This window comes from Callithrix jacchus, chromosome 1, assembly GCF_049354715.1.
Source record: "Callithrix jacchus isolate 240 chromosome 1, calJac240_pri, whole genome shotgun sequence".
Classification (NCBI taxonomy): Eukaryota; Metazoa; Chordata; class Mammalia; order Primates; family Cebidae; genus Callithrix; species Callithrix jacchus.
The window spans coordinates 206,201,656-206,220,189 of NC_133502.1; the positions used below are offsets into that span (position 1 = coordinate 206,201,656).

At 56.6% G+C, this 18,534-nt stretch overlaps 1 protein-coding gene across 27 annotated transcripts in view; it reads left to right on the plus strand.

Moving 5' to 3' along the window:
• The window catches only part of TOM1 (target of myb1 membrane trafficking protein), a 48,177-nt gene extending 33,828 nt beyond the window's left edge, over window positions 1-14,349 (plus strand). For 8 of the 27 annotated variants that reach the window (XM_035271151.3, XM_078339359.1, XM_078339324.1 and 5 more), the window contains 4 exons: window positions 4,723-4,798; window positions 12,167-12,226; window positions 13,350-13,392; window positions 13,473-14,349. In XM_035271151.3, coding sequence (XP_035127042.1) covers window positions 4,723-4,798; window positions 12,167-12,226; window positions 13,350-13,392; window positions 13,473-13,627 — 334 coding nt within the window. In that variant the 3' untranslated portion in view covers window positions 13,628-14,349. The remainder of the gene's footprint in view (window positions 1-4,722; window positions 4,799-12,166; window positions 12,227-13,349; window positions 13,393-13,472) is intronic. The other 19 variants (XM_078339357.1, XM_078339360.1, XM_078339326.1 and 16 more) reach the window with 3 other exon arrangements.
• The last annotated feature ends 4,185 nt before the right edge of the window (window positions 14,350-18,534 follow it).

The window sequence follows — 18,534 nt, forward strand, 5'->3', positions numbered from 1 at the left end:
GCATAGGCACATGGCCTGAATGTGTCCACCAGGGTCCCGCCCCTTGCCAGGACCTGCAAGAGAACTGGCCCCATACAGGCTTGTAAGAGGAACCGTCTGCCTGATGTTTCTTTAGCCCTTTGCTTATGACCCTCAGGGCTGAGCTATGAGCAGCCAGGATTCTTTTTTTTTTTTTGAGGCAGAGTCTTGCTCTGTCGCCCAGGCTTGAGGGCAGTGACGCAATCTTGAAACACTGCAACCTCCGCTTGTGGGTTCAAGTGATTGTTCTGCCTCAGCCTCCTGAGTAGCTGGAATTATAGGTGCCCGCCACCACACCCGGCTAATTTTTGTATTTTTTAGTAGAGGTGGGGTTTCACCATATTGATCAGGCTGGTCTTGAACTCCTGACCTCAGGTGATCCACCCACCTCAGCCTCCCAAAGTGCTAGGATTACTGGCATGAGCCACTGTGTCCAGCCCAGGATTCTTATAGCTAAGGAAAGTTCTAGATTATGGGATCCTCCCACTGACCCCACTAAGCTCCTTAGAGGTTATTGTGGTGTCTTTGGGAGCTTTGTCAATGGGCCTTCAGAAGGCCCAGGGATAGCCTCTCCACACCCGCAAATCCAGGTCAAATCCAACAGGCTGAAGCTTGCCTGGATCCTTAGGGCTGCCCTGGCTATTACCTGTATCTTTCTTTCTGTTTTTTTTTTTTTTTCTTTTTTTGAGACGGAGTTTCGCTCTTGTTACCCAGGCTGGAGTGCAATGGTGCGATCTCGGCTCACCACAACCTCCGCCTCTTGGGTTCAGGCAATTCTCCCTCCTCAGCCTCCCGAGTAGCTGGGATTACAGGCACGCGCCACCATGCCCAGCTGATTTTTTGTATTTTTAGTAGAGACGGGGTTTCCCCATGTTGACCAGGATGGTCTTGATCTCTTGACCTCGTGATCCACCCGCCTCGGCCTCCCAAAGTGCTGGGATTACAGGCGTGAGCCACCGCGCCCGGCCTGGTTTTTTTTTTTGAGATGGAGTCTCACTGTGTCTCCCAGGCTGGAGTGCAATGGCGCAATCTCGGCTCACTGCAACCTCCACCTCCCAAGTTCAGGCAATTCTTCTGCCTCAGCCTCCCAGGTAGCTGGGATCACAGGCACGCGCCACCACTCCTGGCTAATTTTTGTATTTTTAGTAGAGATGGGGTTTCACCATGTTGGTCAGGCTGATCTCAAACTCCTGACCTTGTGATCCGCCCACCTTGGCCTCCCAAAGTGCTGGGATTACAGATGTGAGCTACCACACCCGGCCAGCTGTATCTTTCTTTAGTCTGGGCAGTCTGTACTTTTAAGCCTGGGTGCCCTGGGACCAGCAGCTCACGGTTGCCATGGAGTTGGGGTGCTGCCAAGGCTACCCTGCAGAGGCAAACTAATGAGTCTGGTGGGGCTTGCAGCCTGGCACTGCCGGCCACACTGGAGAGCCCTGGCACCTGCCTTGGATCACCAGCCTGGCTGAGGTTTGCTGTTGTGCCATCACTCCTCTGGGGAGCAGGCCCTGGGGACAAGGAAAAGCACATCAGGAGCTGGTCCCCCAGGGCCTGTAGTCTCACAGGGAGAGTGACATGCACCAGGACCACCGCTGTGAAGAGCTAAGTGCTGTCCCAGAGGGGGCACCGGGCTCTGTGGACACAGAGGAGGAGGCATGCAATTCTGCAGAGGGCACTCAGGGCTGGACCAGGTGCCTGGTAGTCAGGAAGGTCATTTCAGGCACTAGGAACAGCATGTGCAAAGGCTCAGAGGCAGGGTGGGAGAGAGGTACCCTGGCTCCTACACAGCAGCTAGGAAAGACACCCTTCACACAGGGAAGGGGCAGGATGCTGAGAGGGTGGTGGGTCCCACTGGAGGTGGTTGACTTTTTTTTTTTTTTTTTTGAGACGGAATCTCACTATTATTGCTCAGGCTGGAGTGCAACTGTGTGATCTCAGCTCACTGCAACCTCCACCTCCCAAGTTCAAGTGATTCTCCTTCCTCAGCCTCCCAAGTAGCTGGGATTACAGGCATCCATCACCACACCCAGCTAAGTTTTGGTATTTTTAGTAGAGATGGGGTTTCTCCATGTTGCTCAGGCTGGTCTCGAACTCCAGACCTTAGGTGATCCACCCGCCTCACTCTTCCAAAGTGCTGGGACTACAGGCGTGAGCCACCATGCCCAGCTGAGGCAGTTGACTTTATTCTAACATGAGCAGAAGGGAGCATAGGAAGGATTTCTCTTCTTACCAGATTTTTATCTTTGAAGCTGCCTTCAGCTGGGCACAGCTGAAATGACATCAGGCACCTTCTCAGGCCACTGGTCCTCCTGCAGGCCCTCCCCAGGGCTTGGTTTCCACCCTAGCAGAAGCCATCAGCCAGGGTCAGTCATGTGCCTGAGCATCCATGTCCTCTTCCCTTTGCTCTCCTGCTTGGCTGGCCCCCATATCCTTCTGGGGGATCTTCCAGCTCTGGTCACCTAACTGGACACCTAACCTGGTGTCCAGCCTGCTCCTCCCTGCACCTGCCTGGCCCCCTACTTCACACCAGCCTGTGACTGGCTCTGCCTTGGCTTGCAAGGAAAGCGGCTTCTTAGCAGCTGCTGTTTCTGCTCTACCTTTGACCACAGCTGGCACCGTCACAGCCTTTCCTGCAGCCAGTCCCGTCCACTCAGTGCCAAGGAGCAGTAGGGCATCTGGGCAAGCCGTGGCAGGGATGCCTCGGCCAGGCCTTCACAGGGCAGGGGTGTCCCTCACCCTTCCCTCCGCATCTTCGTTAGTGCTGCTATGCACAGAGGCTGTCTCTACAAGGAGCACTTAGACAGGTGTCACCCCAGTGGCCCAGGTCCAGCCCCTGCCCACCAGCCTCACCAGGACCACCTGAGGAGTGACTCTCCACCCTCCTGCACTGGACGTGGGGCAGCAGACCCCACCACAGGGGCCACAACCCAGTGCAGGAGTGCGGGCTTCCTCCAGGGGAGTGCTCGGCCCTCCACCACCACAGGCGTGGCCCTCAGGGACAGCCCGGCTTCAGGGCCACGTGTGGACAGGAGAGAAAGGCAGGGGAGGCGAGGAGCACTTAGGAAGGGCAGATAGTTCTTTTGAGCAAAGGGAAAGCATCGGTTTCTGCATGTTCCTGGGGCTGGGCATGTTCTTCAGCCTTGCCCACAATGTGTCAAGCATGTGTTAGAGACAGCAACATGCCACCTCCAGACCCTCAATTAGCAGGCCTTCTCTGGGTCAGAACTGAGCAACCTTACGCCTCCCCTTGCCATCACCACTGGCCCTGGCTTTAAGGTCGGCTCCAGCAGGGCCCTGTAGTAGTCACTGGACCACTTGCCATGGATGGGAGCCGTGTAACCAGGGAATGGCTCAGCTAGTGGCCACACTCCACCAGCGAACTCTGCCCCTGGTTGGAAGGAACAGACAGCAGCGCTCTTCAAAGTGACTGCCTGGGAATGGGGGGGTCTTACTCAAGCCCCTTTCAGTGCCAGCCTACTTCATTCTTAGGAAAGCAAGTTGATATTGCAGGAGTTCAATGTGGCCGAGCACGGTGGCTCACTCCTATAATCCCAGCACTTTGGGGGGCCAAGGCAGGCAGAGCACCTAAGGTTGGGAGTTCGAGACCAGCCTGGCCAACATGGAGAAACCCTATCTCTTCTGAAAATACTAAATTAGCCAGGCGTGATGGCAGACACTTGTAATCCCAGCACTCGGGAGGCTGAGGCAGGCAGAGCACCTGAGGTTGGGAGTTCGAGACCAGCCTGGCCAACACGGAGAAACCCTGTCTCTTCTGAAAATACTAAATTAGTCAGGCGTGATGGCAGACACTTGTAATCCCAGCACTCGGGAGGCTGAGGCAGGACAATCACTTGAACCCAGGAGGCGGATGTTGCAGTGAGCCGAGATCTTGCCACTGTACTCCAGCCTGGGCAACAAGAGCAAAACTCCATCTCAACAACAAAAAAAGTTCAATGTAATGCCGTCCCAGTTCCTGAAGCTTCCAGTTAGACCAGCCCCTGCTTTACCAGAATGTCAGGTGTCCTTATCCCAGCAGGAATAGCAGACCAGAATTCTGTGGCTTCCTTCTTCACCTCAAAACTGGACTGAGCCAGTGCTGAGGTCCTCTCTGCCGGCAGTTCGGGGCGAGAAGAATGCAGCTCTTTCTCTGCATCAGGATTGGGTCCCCAATACCTGCCCTGGACATCCCCACTGCAGCAGCTGGGAAAGACACCCTAGCCACCTCTCCTCCTTAGCCAGCTTCTCTTCTGAGGCTCCCCAGGAGATGTAACTTCAAACATCAAATACAACACCCCCCACCTTGCCTCTCCTCATTTCAGCAGTAGAATGGACTCCCCCTTTCAAATGCAACCTCATACAGAACCACAGTCTAGAAAATAGGAAGCAAGAACTGCTCGAGAAAGGCTCTGCAGGGAATTCTCCACGAGCCTAGGGGCGCTGGAGTGGTTTCTCAGTCTTCTGAGTTTAGCCAGCCTTGTTCATAGCTATTGGTGGTCTTGGTCTCCCTAACCTCTCCAGCCTTTGCTGCTGCCTGTCACGTAGGTCACCTGTCAGATCCTCATATCCAGAGGCAGGAAATGAGACCTTTCTACTGTTTCCAGGCAGGCCTGGAGGGTGGGAGCCCTCAACCCAGGACCCCCGACCCACTCCATTCTTGCGTCAGCCATTGGTAAGAGCAGCTTCTGATGACCTGGTGGTCTCTTTCAGGGTAAAATACGAAGCCCCCCAAGCAACAGACGGCCTGGCTGGAGCCCTGGACGCCCGGCAGCAGAGCACTGGTGCGGTAAGCAGAGGGGCCCTCCTGGAGGAGGTGGAGGAATGCTCACCCACTGGGTGCCACTGTGGGCCCAGCCCTGGCTCAGCACATCCACAGGCCTTTCCTCGTTTGGCTCTCCGGTCGGTTCTTGTTGGCTAATGTGGTTATTCCCAATTTACAGCTAAGGAAACTGCTGGGGAGGCCAGGCCATTTGCCCAAGCTCACACACACAGATTCACACCTGGGCTTGACTTGAAACTGGACACCAGCAGCCCTGGCTTCACATTCCAGCTCTACCGCTGACCAGCCCTGTGTGTCCTTAAGCAGATGACTGGCCTTTCTGACCCTCAGTCTCTTTTTTGTTTTTTGAGACAGAGTCTCGCTCTGTCACCCAGGCTGGAATGCAGTGGCACAATCTCAGCTCACTGTGACCTCTGACTTTCTGATTGAGGCGATTCTCCTGCCTCAGCCTCTCAAGTAACTGGGATTACAAGGACGTGCCACCATGCCCAGCTAAATTTTTTTTTTTTTTTTTGTATTTTTAGTAGAGATGAGGTTTCACCATGTTAGCCAGAATGGTCTCGATCTCCTGACCTTGTGATCCACTCGCCTCGCCCCTCCAAAGGGCTGGGATTGCGGGTGTGACTGTCTCTTTATCTGTACATTGGGGCTTATCCTAGCACCTAGACTTGTCTACAACAGAACGTGTGAGAGGATGTATTCAGGTTGCTTCACAGGGAGTTAGAGCCCAGTCAGTTTTACTCCTCTCTGCCTCTCTAGAGGCTTTTTATTCGCAGGAGTGTGGGCAGAGAGGAATAAAAGCAGACGGTGAAGCAGCGGGGAGAAGTGCCAGCGTGCTCCTTGAATTCCATTTAGTTCCTTGACTGTGTGTTGAGTGACAGCCACTCGTCTAGCACCAAGCACACTTTGTGGGTGACCCCACACCCTTTACAAGAGCTCCAAGCACAGTTTTCTCATGCATTTAAATGTGTATCTGGATGTGTTTTGGGCAGTGTGAGAATTTCTGCTTCAGCAAGTGAGCACACAGAGCAAGTCTTATGGGAGACGGTTCGAAATAGCAGGAAGTGTGCGTCCGGGGAGTGAGGTGGCGGGCCTGGGGCCGAGGAGGCTCGAGGCAGAGTGGGGACTTCCAAGGACAGCATGGGGTTGGGGGTAGGAAATGAAGCTCCAGGGGTAGCTGGGACCAGAGGACCTCAGGGCAGCTAGGAGCACTGCAGATTGCATCCTAAGTGAGGTGCAGGCTGCAGTGACGTCTTAAACACAGGAGGGACATTTCTCTGACTTCCGATCCCAAAGGATCAGGATGGAAGTTAAGAAAGCAAGGAGGGCCAAGGGTGGTGGCTCACGCCTGGAATCCCAGCACTTCGGGAGGCCGAGGTGGGCAGATCACTTGAGGTCAGGAGTTCAAGACCAGCCTGGGCAACATGGTAAAACCTCGTCTCTACAAAATATTTTAAAGTTAGCCGGGCATGGTGGCGCACCTTTAGTCTCAGCTAGTCAGGAGGCTGAGGTGGGAGGATCACTTGAGCCTGAGAGGTGGAGGTTACAGTGAGCTGAGATTGCACTACTGCACTCCAGCCTGGACATTGGAGTGAGACCCTGTGGCAAAAGAAGAAGGAAAGCAGGGAGGAGGAGTTTTGGAAACCTTCAAGTCCACTCCACTGTGGACACAGTGTCGTGACTCTCAAGGGCACTCTGCCTCCGCCACTGGGTCCCCAGCATCTCAGGAGCCATTCCCAAGTCAGAACAGGGCAAGGCCTAGGACACTGGGTGCATCACCTGCACCTCTCGTGGACAGAGGTTGACTCCACTGCCCAACCGGCAGCAGGAGAATCCAGGACCTCCCAGTGTGGCGTGCGACCTGCCGCCAAGCGGAGCACATCGTGCACCCGTGTCAGATCCTCCTGTCCTTTTTTGGGTGGAAGCCATCATTTACTGAGCCTGTGCCCCAGGCCAGGCCTGCACTAAGCCCTTTGCATCCCCTCTCTTACAGAGTCATCACACAAACCCTTAGGGTATATGTTATTATCCTGTTTTACAGATGAGAAAACTGAGTCCCAGAGAGAGGTTAAGTGAAACAACAGGTGTAGCATCCTCAGCATGGTGCCTGGCGCACAGTACAGTATTTCCACCATGTGCTTATCCCATTTACAGATGAGAAAACTGAGGCTGAGGATTGGGAGATACCTTGCCCAGGGTCTCGTAGGTATTGGTCTGCTTGGCTTCGAAGCCACGCTAAGAGCCAGTACAGCAGATGTGAAAAGCTAGGTGCAAAGGAGGGTGAGTGGGGCTGTGTGTATCCCTCACTGCTGGGCTCATCAGAAGTTCCACAGAGGTTGACTCCACCACCCAGTGGGCAGTCATCCCAGCCAGTCCGATCCTGCTGCAGCCCAGAGACAGGGCTCACTTCCCCAGGGGCACACAGCAATCTGGGCCTGACTAGAACTAGAGCCCAGGTGTCCTGGCTCCCACACCACCTTTGCAGCCCCCCCGCAGGGAGGAAGCACAGCAGGCAGCTCCACCAGCAGCAAAGCAGAAGCCTATGAGCCGGTTATCACTCATTTATCTCTGATAACTTGGGAGAGCTCAGCCCCTTCTGCCACATCAGAGTAGGATTTCTTAAAACTGTGTGAGCAGCTCCCGGGGTGCTGGAGTCCGGCTGGTGGTAAGGCCTTCACCCACTAAACCATGAGAACACGATTCCCAACAGCAAAGTACAAACCAGCATCAAAACCAGGCGTGGGGGCACGTACCTGCAGTCCCAGCTACTTGAGGGGCTGATGTGGGAGGATCACTATGACCCGGGAGTTTGAGGTTATCCTGAGCTGTGACTGTACCACTGCACTCCAGCCTGGGCATCATAGTGAGACTCCATCTCAAAAAAGAAAAAAACAGAATCAAATGCCAATTGTGGGCGGCCCATGTTGCACCCTGGGATTCAGAGCAGGTCTCACAATTCCTGTGACCAAGTGGCATTGCATGCTGTGTGCCAGGTTTTAGTTCCTTCACTTCCTGGCAAGTCTGCCGTGTGCCAGGCCCCATGCTGGTCTGAGCTGGGTCCCAGCCAGGCACTGGGTGGTGGGCTGGGAGCTGGACTCTCATCTCCCTCCACTCTGGGGCACTAGGAAACTGCTTGGTGCCATGGATGAATTTGAGAAGAATGGGTAAACTGATGTTCCTAAAACCTGGGTGCCCATCAGACCCCGCTGGGAGCCTCCAGACCATTTGACAGCCACCTGCCCTGCCGTCCTGGGGTTGCTGAGGCCCAACCTGTGGGATCCTTGAGGAGAGGGCTGAGAAGCTTTGTTTAGTTCGCCGTCAGCTCTGCTCCAGCCTACTCGGAGCTCTGGCATCCCAGAGCTGTTGTGGTTCACCCCTTGGTGGGTACCACAATACTTGCCTCATCCCTCTGCACGGCCACCACATCACTACACACCCCTACATACACACACCACACCTACACTCACCACACGCATCTACACCTACACACACACCACACACATCTGCACTCACCACACCTACACACACACCACACACCTACACCTACCACACACATCTGCACTCACCACACACCTACACACACACACCTACACACCACACACCTACACACACCACCCACCTACACCTACCACACACACCACACACATCTGCACTCACCACACACCTACACACACACCACACCTACACACCACACACCTACACCTACCACACACACCACACACATCTGCACTCACCACACCTACACACACACACCACACACCTACACCTACCACACACACCACACACATCTGTACTCACCACACACCTACACACACACCACACCTACACACCACACACCTACACCTACCACACACACCACACACATCTGCACTCATCACACCTACACACACACCTACACTCACCACACGCATCTACACCTACACACACCACACACATCTACACTCACCATACCTACACACACCACACACCGACACCCACCACACACCTACACCTACCACACACACCACACATCTGCACTCACTACATACACACACCTACACTCACCACACGCATCTACACCTACACACACCACACACATCTACACTCACCATACCTACACACACACCACACACCTACACCCACACACCTATACATACCACACACATCTGCACTCACTACACACACACACCACACGCATCTACACCTACACACACACCACACACATCTACACTCACCATACCTACACACACACCACACACCTACACCCACACACCTATACATACCACACACATCTGCACTCACTACACACACACACCACACGCATCTACACCTACACACACACCACACACATCTACACTCACCATACCTACACACACACCACACACCTACACCCACCACACACACCACACACATCTGCACTCACCACACACCTACACACACACACCTACACTCAACCACACGCATCTACACCTACACACACCACACACAGCTACACTCACCACACACACACCTACACACACCACACACCTACACCTACCACACACACCACACACATCTGCACTCACCACACACGTACACACACACCACACCTAAACTCACTACATGCACCTACACCTACACACACCACACACATCTGCACTCACCACACACCTACACACACCACACCTACACTCACCACACACATCTACATCTACACATACCACACACATCTGCACTCACACCTACACACACCACACACCTACACCTACCACACACCACACACATCTGCACTCACCACACCTACACACACATCCCACATACATCTACACCTACACACACCACACCTATACCCACCACACACCTACACCTACCACACATACCTACACACACACCACACACCACACACATCTGCACTCACCACACACCTACACACACACACCTACACACCACACACCTACACCTACCACACACACCACACACATCTGCACTCACCACACACCTACACACACACCACACCTACACACCACACACCTACACCTACCACACACACCACACACATCTGCACTCACCACACCTACACACACATCCCACATACATCTACACCTACACACACCACACCTATACCCACCACACACCTACACCTACCACACACACCTACACACACACCACACACCACACACATCTGCACTCACTACACACCTACACACACCCCTATGCACACACCACACACGTCTACACCCACCACACATCACACATCTACACCTACACACACCCCTATGCACACACCACACCTACCCACTACACACACACCTACACACATCTGCACCCACCACACACATCTACACCCACTACACACACCACACGCACAGCTACACCACACATCTACACCTACACACACATACACCACTATGCACCCACCACACACCTACACCCACCACACATCTACACCTACACACATACACCACTATACACCCACCACACACCTACACACCCCTATGCACACACCACACACCTACACACCCCTATGCACACACCACACATCTACACCCACTACACACACCACACACACCTACATCTACACCTATACACATACACCACTATGCACCCACCACACACCTACACCTACACACACATACACGACTATACACCCACCTCACACCACACACACCCCTATGCACACACCACACACATCTACACCTACACATACACCCCATACACCCACCACACACCTATACACGTACACGCCACACACACCTACACCTATACACACCCCTACACCTACATACACACTTATACCCATCACACCACACACACCCCTACACACAGCACATCTACACACTCACACATACACCTACATACACACAAGGCAGCAGGCATCCTGACCCAAAATGCGCACCCTGTTAGAAGCTGTACCCCCCAGCACTGCCACCCCTCTGCCATCAGCATGACTCTCTCTTACCCAGATGGGAGGCAGCCATGAGAAGAGCCTCAGTGACTGGATGGTGAGACAAGGCATGGTGAGCAGGGACCAGGCCTGGCTGCCGAGAGCTGGGGCTGCTCGCAGGGCTCCTGCCAGGCGTGGGCATGGGGCACGGTGCTGCTGTCTTAAGGAGTGGGACCCAGGAGAAGACCCAGAGGAGTGTGGAGGGGCAGCTGAGGGCCCTGTAGGGCCCCTGGGCTCAGGCTGTTCCCAGATTGGCCCATCCAGCCCAGCTTCTGCAGCTCCTCTGTGCGCGGTTCCCACTCTTGACTCTCGGGCAAGGACAGGGCAGCCCCTCTGGCAGCTAAGAGGCGCCTGGGACAGCACACCGGGAGAGGGAGCCGGTGTGGACAGCCAGGGCACTTGCTGCTGCCGCTGCTTCTGGGAAGTCGGCTCCTGCCTTCTCTGTGGGTCTGCTTCTGCCTGGGGGGCCTCAGGTACTGGATGATGGAGCTTGGAGACCAGACTGGCCTGGTCAGGGAAAGACTGTCTTTTCCAAAATAGCTAACTAGTACTAGTGCTACTAGTGTCGTTACTGATGAATAGTATATAGGAACTGGCATTTCTTGAACACCTCCTCTGTGCCAGGCCCTGTGCCAAGCTCTCAACATCCATTCTCCCATTTCATCCTCACAGCTGCCTGGATGGTAGGTACTGCTGCGAGCCTCACGCAGAGGTTGAGGGAATGAGGTGTGAAGAAGTTAAGTAACCCACTCAGAGTCGCACTGTGTTAAGGGGTGAGCCAGACCCAGATCTTTCTGACTTTGAAGTCTGTGCCCGTGAGCGCCAACTGGAGAAAGCCTCCAACAACTCCTGCCCTGTGTGGGAGCCATCGTGGCACAACCCAAAGTGAAATGTCCCCATCTGGGTCTACCCACCTGGCCTTGTCTGCTCAACTTGGCGCCTCTGTTCTCAGGCCCTGCTATGCCCTCTTCTATCATGAAGTCTGCATCTGCAGAGGCACCAGGGAATGGAACCTGGGGGCCCCTGGCCCACTAACAATGTCCCCACCCCAGCCTTCATGACTGGAGAAAATGCCTGGGGTTCATCCCTGGGCTTCGAGTGTCCTTTGTCCGAGGCTCCTGAGCACCTGCAGCAGTGGCCTAGCCCCTGCCCCAGGCCATTGCCCAAAGCCCCTCCTCCAGCCTAGAACCCTGTCTGCAGGGTGTGTGAGAACTGGGGGTCCTCTCCTCAAGGGGAAAGAGCTCCCTCTGACCCCTGGCCCTGCTCCAGCTGCTGGGAGCTCTGTCTCCTGGCTCTGCACTTCCCTTGCTCACATGCTGCCCCAGTGGGCCCGGGGTGGGTCCGGGCAGTTAGGCAGCTGGGGCCTCAGTGGAAGGCTGCCCAGGGCCACCCAGCTGCGGGGCACTGAGCTGGCACTACCTTGTCACCCAGGGCACTGCCCTCCCTGCCTCACCCTCTGCCCCTCCTTCCAGATCCCAGTCACACAGGCCTGCCTCATGGAGGACATCGAGCAGTGGCTGTCCACTGATGTGGTATGTTGGGGCCCAGTCAGCTCGGACGCAAAGGCTCAGGCTTCCTCCTCACCCACACAACAGGAGGACCCGTTGTTCTCACAGAGAAATGACCCATGCGCTGGGGTAGAGCAGAGGAGTGCACTTCAAATCCCCGTCTCCTGCCACCTGTCCACCTCTTGCTTGGCACGGCCCCCCCCCCAAGAGAAGGCCTGGGCATAGTAGCCTCTCAGCTGCTTCCCAGAGCCTGCTCCCAAGGAGAGGCCCAGTGGGTGTCTGCCCACCACAGGGATGAGGCAGGCTAGAGAGGCTGACCAAGGATGCGTAATGGCGCCAGGTTCTTCCCCGAAGTCGCTCAAGGAGCCTCCAGCCACTAGCAGAGGGAACCCAGCACCAGCCTGTTTACAGATCAGGAGATGATAAGCAGCTGTCCTCGAAATGGGAGCACCCAGGAGGAGGAGGGCGGGTGCCTGGGACCCCAGTCCCTACCACCCTCCCAGAAAGCGGAAGGAGGGAGAAGCAGACTCAGCTCCCACCCCAGCATCTGCCACCCCCTTGCTGGGCACCAAGGCCCACATGGGCGCCTGGGCACTTCAGGCCCAGAAGCCACCTCCTGCAGGTGGAGAGGCCGTTTCTGCCCAGGACTAAGCCACAGGGCAAGGACTCGGGCTCTCTGACTGCTGGCAGAAGACTTGCCCTCTCCCTAGTTTGCAGTGTTAGCATGAATGGCCATTGGTCTCTGGGTATCAGCCTTTCTCCCCGGGGGTGAGGACCGTCCACCCCTTGTGACCCTCCAAGGAAAGGAATCGGCACTCATCCAGGACCCACTGGGCACCAGGTGCTGGGCTTGGTGTGCGTGTATTATCCCATTTCAGCTCCCCAGCAATCCTCCAAGTTAGCTTCGACCCCCCACCACACCTGCATTTTACAGAAGGGAAAAACAAGGCTCAGCAAGTTGGGTGCGACCTAAGGAAGGCCCCATGGCTCAGGGAGGAGCCCAGGTCCTGGGCCTCGGGGCTGTGCGGGAGGGCAGAGCTGGGACCCAATGCTCAGGTTCAGCAGTGCCCGAGCTGCGGCCCCACTGCCCCGGCTGACTGTCCTGGGGTCCGGCTAACGTCTGCCTCCTTCCCTTCTACCTTCCCAGGGAAACGATGTGGAAGAGCCCAAGGGGGTCACCAGCGAAGGTAGTAGTCCCCACCCCTGCCCGCCCTTTCTGTTTGCTGGGGCTCTGGCCGCAGAGCCCACGCTCACCCTCTCTTTCCTCTAGAATTTGACAAATTCCTGGAAGAACGGGCCAAAGCCGCGGATCGACTGCCCAACCTCTCCAGCCCCTCAGCTGAGGGGCCCCCAGGTCCCCCACCTGGCCCAGCGCCCCGAAAGAAGACCCAGGAGAAAGATGATGACATGCTGTTTGCCTTATGAGTGTGGGGTCTGGCACCCTGCAGCCCAGGTCCCTGCTGCTCTCATACCCTTAGGCTGGGGCCTCCCTCCCTCCTCTGGTGTTAAGCTGCTTTGGGGGTGGCTCGGTACCCCCTCTTCTCCTGAAGATGGAGCTCCCCCAGCTGCGGCTGGGGGACAGATCAGCGCTGCATTGGGATCTGGCTGCTCCGCCTCCTTTCCCACCCCAGCCGACCATGAGACTTTGCTGAGAAGTGGAGCCCCCAGGACAGGCTGGCTTGCTGGCTGGTTGACCCAGGGTGACTCTCCTTCACTGAGTGATGCCCTGCTCCGGACCCATGCCCCGAGGAGCCCTTCAGAGCCCACACTGCCAGTAGAGGCCTGGCTGGAGGCTGGCCACACTGGAAGTTCTGCCGAGCCTCCGGTCCATTCCCTACTCTGCCTCATGGGGCCCCATGGCTTCGGCTGGCCATTAAGGGCAGGGCGTGGAGGTGTGGAGGCCCCCTAAGGAGCTGCCATGGCCCAGATACAGAGCTGCAACTGCACGCAGTGGGTGAGAGGCTGCAGGTGAGGCTCCAGGGGATGCTGGATGCTGGGGCCCACCTTCCCTCCACTGCCTTGTCCGAACCCTTCCTCTGTTCCTCCTGGCAGGGCACCGTGGCACTGGGGCTCACGTTGGTTTATCCTCTCGTACCGGGAGAGGTGCCTTTTGTATCCCCAATTAAAGGTAGAAAACCACCCTGCTAGCAGCATTGTCAAGTCTCCTGGTGAGAAATAACTTCTTGGCCTCACAGAGGTGACTACTTTGGGCGGGGCTGGGGGCCACCCGAGAAGTGAGCATCTGTAGCTGGTGCAGGCGGAAGGACATTGCAAGTGCCACCTCCTCCCACCTCACATGGCAGGCTCCAGCCACTGCCCCCGCCAGAGGATGCATGCCTCCCCGACTGACGTCCCTCCCTCCTCAAGGCACTGCTGTCCCGTGAGGCCAGCTCCTGCCCTGCACAAAGCACACTCATCACAAGGGCGGGGACCCATGTGGACTGTGTGGGTGTGCTGGGTAAACAGGCGGGAGGATGGTGGCCTTCCGAGGCCGGGTGCCAGGCACTGCCTGGGGCTACACACTGGCTTGTAGCATCACAACAGCCTGGGAGAAGCAAAGTGAGCGTCCTCGATATCTAGATGTGGAGACTATGACTCCAGGAGCCACACGAGCCGCCCAGCTCAGGGAGGGAAGCTCGTGCCGTTGTCACGTGCCAGGCACATCTTCACACAGAAGCGCATCCCCATTTTCCAGGCACCGAAGCTAAGTTGGGACACCATGGCACATGGTTCCAGACGCTGGGCCCCAGGTCAGGCACAGGGGGCCCATTCTTACCTCTATGGCAGCTCAAGAGCCCCAGGTCTTGGGGTACCACCTTTTCAGGTGTGGGCTCTCTAGGCCAGACTCCCTGAGAGTCACTGCTGAGGCAGGTTGGAGCCTCTTGGCCCAGGACACAGTTGAGGAACAAAGGGGGCTGGTGTGGAGCCTAAGCAATTGGGTCCACAGGGGCCTGGGTTCCTAGGGGAGGGCCCAGGTCTGTGTGAGCAGCCACCGGTTCCCATGGGCAGTGGGCAGGCAGCACTGCCATCTGAGGTGTGGTCTGGAGCTGGGCACACACGAGACCAGGCCCAGCCCAGCCCTCAAGATGGAGTTGGGGCAAGGAAAGCAGCGGAGGCAGGCAGAGTGGCACCGGGCAGGGGAGCAGGAGGTCCTGCCACCATCAGGACGCTCATGATCCAGGTCAGGCTCCCTCAGCCGCATCTAGGGTATCTGTAAGCCCCTACCGGGTGCTACCCTGGCCTGGCCCTTTCCATACCTCACAACAGCCCTAGGGGGCCAATGGTGTGGGCCACCAGTTATGGTGGGGAAACTGAGGCTGGGGGAGGAAGGGACTTGCTTGGTCATACACTATGTCATGGAAGACTGGGACCCCCAACCTTCCTCACTGCTGCCTCACCTGCCTGCCCCACCCACACCACTGCCTGCTTCCCTCATTCTCCCCATACTTAACTGGGCCCCATTAGAGGGAAGTTGTGATTTTACAGAGATCAAAGCTGAGGTGTCCTCTCCCTGCGTTAGCCAGGAAACTTAAGGAAACGTCCACAGATAGCTCCCAGGGATGGGGGGGTCCCAGGGTGAAAACTGCTAGTTCGTTGATTCCTCCCTGTGGGTGCATCCCCTTCGAGCCAGCTGCACACAGCGTAGCACGAGGTGCCCGCCAGACAGAAACGAAACGGCAGGTGCCAGGTCTGTGGGGTCACGTGGGAGGGAAAGGGACAAGAAAGACAGAAACTCATTGTTTCCTGCTTTGAAATGAAGTTGGGACGTGATGCCCAGGGCCAGCAGGATGCTCTCTGAGGGCAGCTCAAAGCCGCAGAGGTAAGATGGGGTGGGCGGGACCATAGGGCCTTGAACGCCAATAGGAAGCGGCCCCTGCAGAGGTCTCTGGCCCCTTCACTGGCTGGAACAGCCCTGAGCTGCCTGAGGGCCTCCTTCAGAGAGAAGGCTGCTGGGACTGCGTTGGGGCTGGGGGACGCTGGCGGGAAGTCTTCAGTGCAGCCAGGCTGGGTTTCCTGGCAGCAGGTTCTGAGGCCTGGGCCTGGGCCGGATCACTTTACAGCTGCAGGAATTCTTGGCCCCAAGCAAATAAGGGACAGCTGCCTGGTGGGAGCCTACACCTGGCACTGCAGGGCAGGATTAATAAGAGGCCGCAGCTCCTGCTGGCCCAGCTGCATCAGAAGGCAGCACTGGGCCAGGGGCATGGGGGGAGGGGTTGAGTAGAGTTTGGGGATCCAGTGGGCAGGCCTGGAGGGCAGCCCCCGGGGCCTGCCTTTGAGGAGAGCCTCCACTGAGCCCTCTCCCTCCTGGCTCCCCTGGGCACCAGGATCCCAGCCTGTGCCTGGATACTGATCCCTCTACCCCCTGCCTTAGTGTCAGTACCCAACTCCCTGACCAGCCACTACTAGGCTGTGTGGCCTTAGGCAAATTACTTAACCTTTCTGTGTTTGTTTTCTCACTTGTAAAATGGGTGAATAACAGTCGCTCCCTCACAGGGTTGTGAGGGTTGACTGAGCCAACAACCCAGCATGTACCACGTAGAAAATGCTCTGTACATGTTATTGTCATGGATGGTTCCCCGCTTCCAGAATGGCCTCTGCTCCAGACCCCTGCTTCTCAGACTCCTGAGTAATTTTGGGGACCCCTGCTCAGCCTCTGGTATTGCGTTCCCAGCTCCAGAACAACCTCTGTCCCTACTCCCCACTGGGGGAGAACCAGAGGAGGAAGGATGGTGTCTGTCTTTCCTCTTGGTCTGGGCTGCTACCCCTAAGAGGGGCCTGGGCTGTCTTGATCCCGGCAACGGGAGAGGCAGGATCCCCGCGGCGGTCCTGGATTGGGCTCTGCTGACTCACAGTAGGCGCTTTAGGAAGCCTCTGCCCTCTCCTAGGTGGTTGCAGGTGGGCCCAGCTCTGAGTCCTGAGCTTGTGCTCTGGTCCCGGCTCAGAGTCAGTGTTCCATAGTGACCACGAGATGGCAGCAGCGCTGCGTGTACAGGGCTTGCCGGGGCACTAGGGTGGGGTCCACAGCGGCCAAGTCAGCCCCTCCCCAGTAGGGACTCCGGGAGAGAGGGGCGGGTACTGCGGGCTCCTCCCTGCCCGGAGCGAGCTCACAGGCACGCGAGCACACACACACACACACACACACACACACACACACACACACGTGCTGCCGGCTCCTCCCTGCCCCGAGCGAGCTCACAGGCACGCAGGCACACACACAGACACACACACACATGCAGCCTCTGACTGGTGGGGCTGAGTAACAGTGGTGATGGGCTGGCAGCTGGAGTCCGAGGATCGGGCTTCACCACGGGCCCTGCTGTGTGACTGCACAAGTGATTTCATCTTTAGAAGCCTCAGATCTTCTTACAACTCCGGACTCACAGGGTTGTGGGGAGGATTGGTGAGACAAGCTGGGGGATCCTCCACGGGAGCTTTGGGTGGGCAGAAGCGGGCCCAGTCCCCTCCCTCTCTTTACAGAGCCCTGGGTGTGCCCTCGATGGGGCCCCTGCTCCCACGCCTTCTCAGCTGATGCTCTCAGATGCACGTGCAGTGCCGTTTCTGTCTGCACATGTAGACAATCATGAGCTCGCACAGTAACTCCAGCTCCACTACAGATTCCTTCGTTTCCGCCCTTCCTCTGTGGGTAACGTCCCTCTCCAGCAGTGAGAAGCCTGCTTCCCGCCGTCCGTCATTCCTTCACTGCCTCCATCCCGGCAAGAACCAGTCTCTGTTGCCACCACTGTCCCATCCTGCCCAATGCCTCCCACCCTCTCTGGGTGGACCACCACCACCCTGCCCCACAGACAGGGCCCGTAATCCCAGCACTATGGGAGGCCCAGGCTGGTCAGGAGTTCAAGACCAGCCTGGTCAAGATGGTGAAACCTACTCTCTACTAAAAATACAAAAATTAACTGGGCGTGGTGGCAGGCGCCTGTAGTCCCAGCTACTTGGGAGGCTGAAGCAAAGAACTGCTGGAACCCGGGAGGCAGAGGTTACAGTGAGCCAAGATTGCACTACTGCACACCAGCCTGGGTGACAGAGCAAGACTCTGTCTAAAAAAAAAAAAGGCCCTACTTCAAATGCAATCACATTCTCATGTACTTGGGGTTAGGGACTCAGCATTTCAGCATATGGATTCAAAGGGACGAAGCAGCCATGGAAGCAGGCCCTGGTCTATTCTCCAGGCACACTGCCCTTTCCCAGGTGGCCACTGCGTCTGCATTGGGGCTGCCACATGAAACACACACCTCTACTCCCTGCCCCCTGCCCTACTGGGAGTTTGAGGGTGGCTAGATTCATCCTTGAGCAGTCTAGGATTCACCATGGGACCG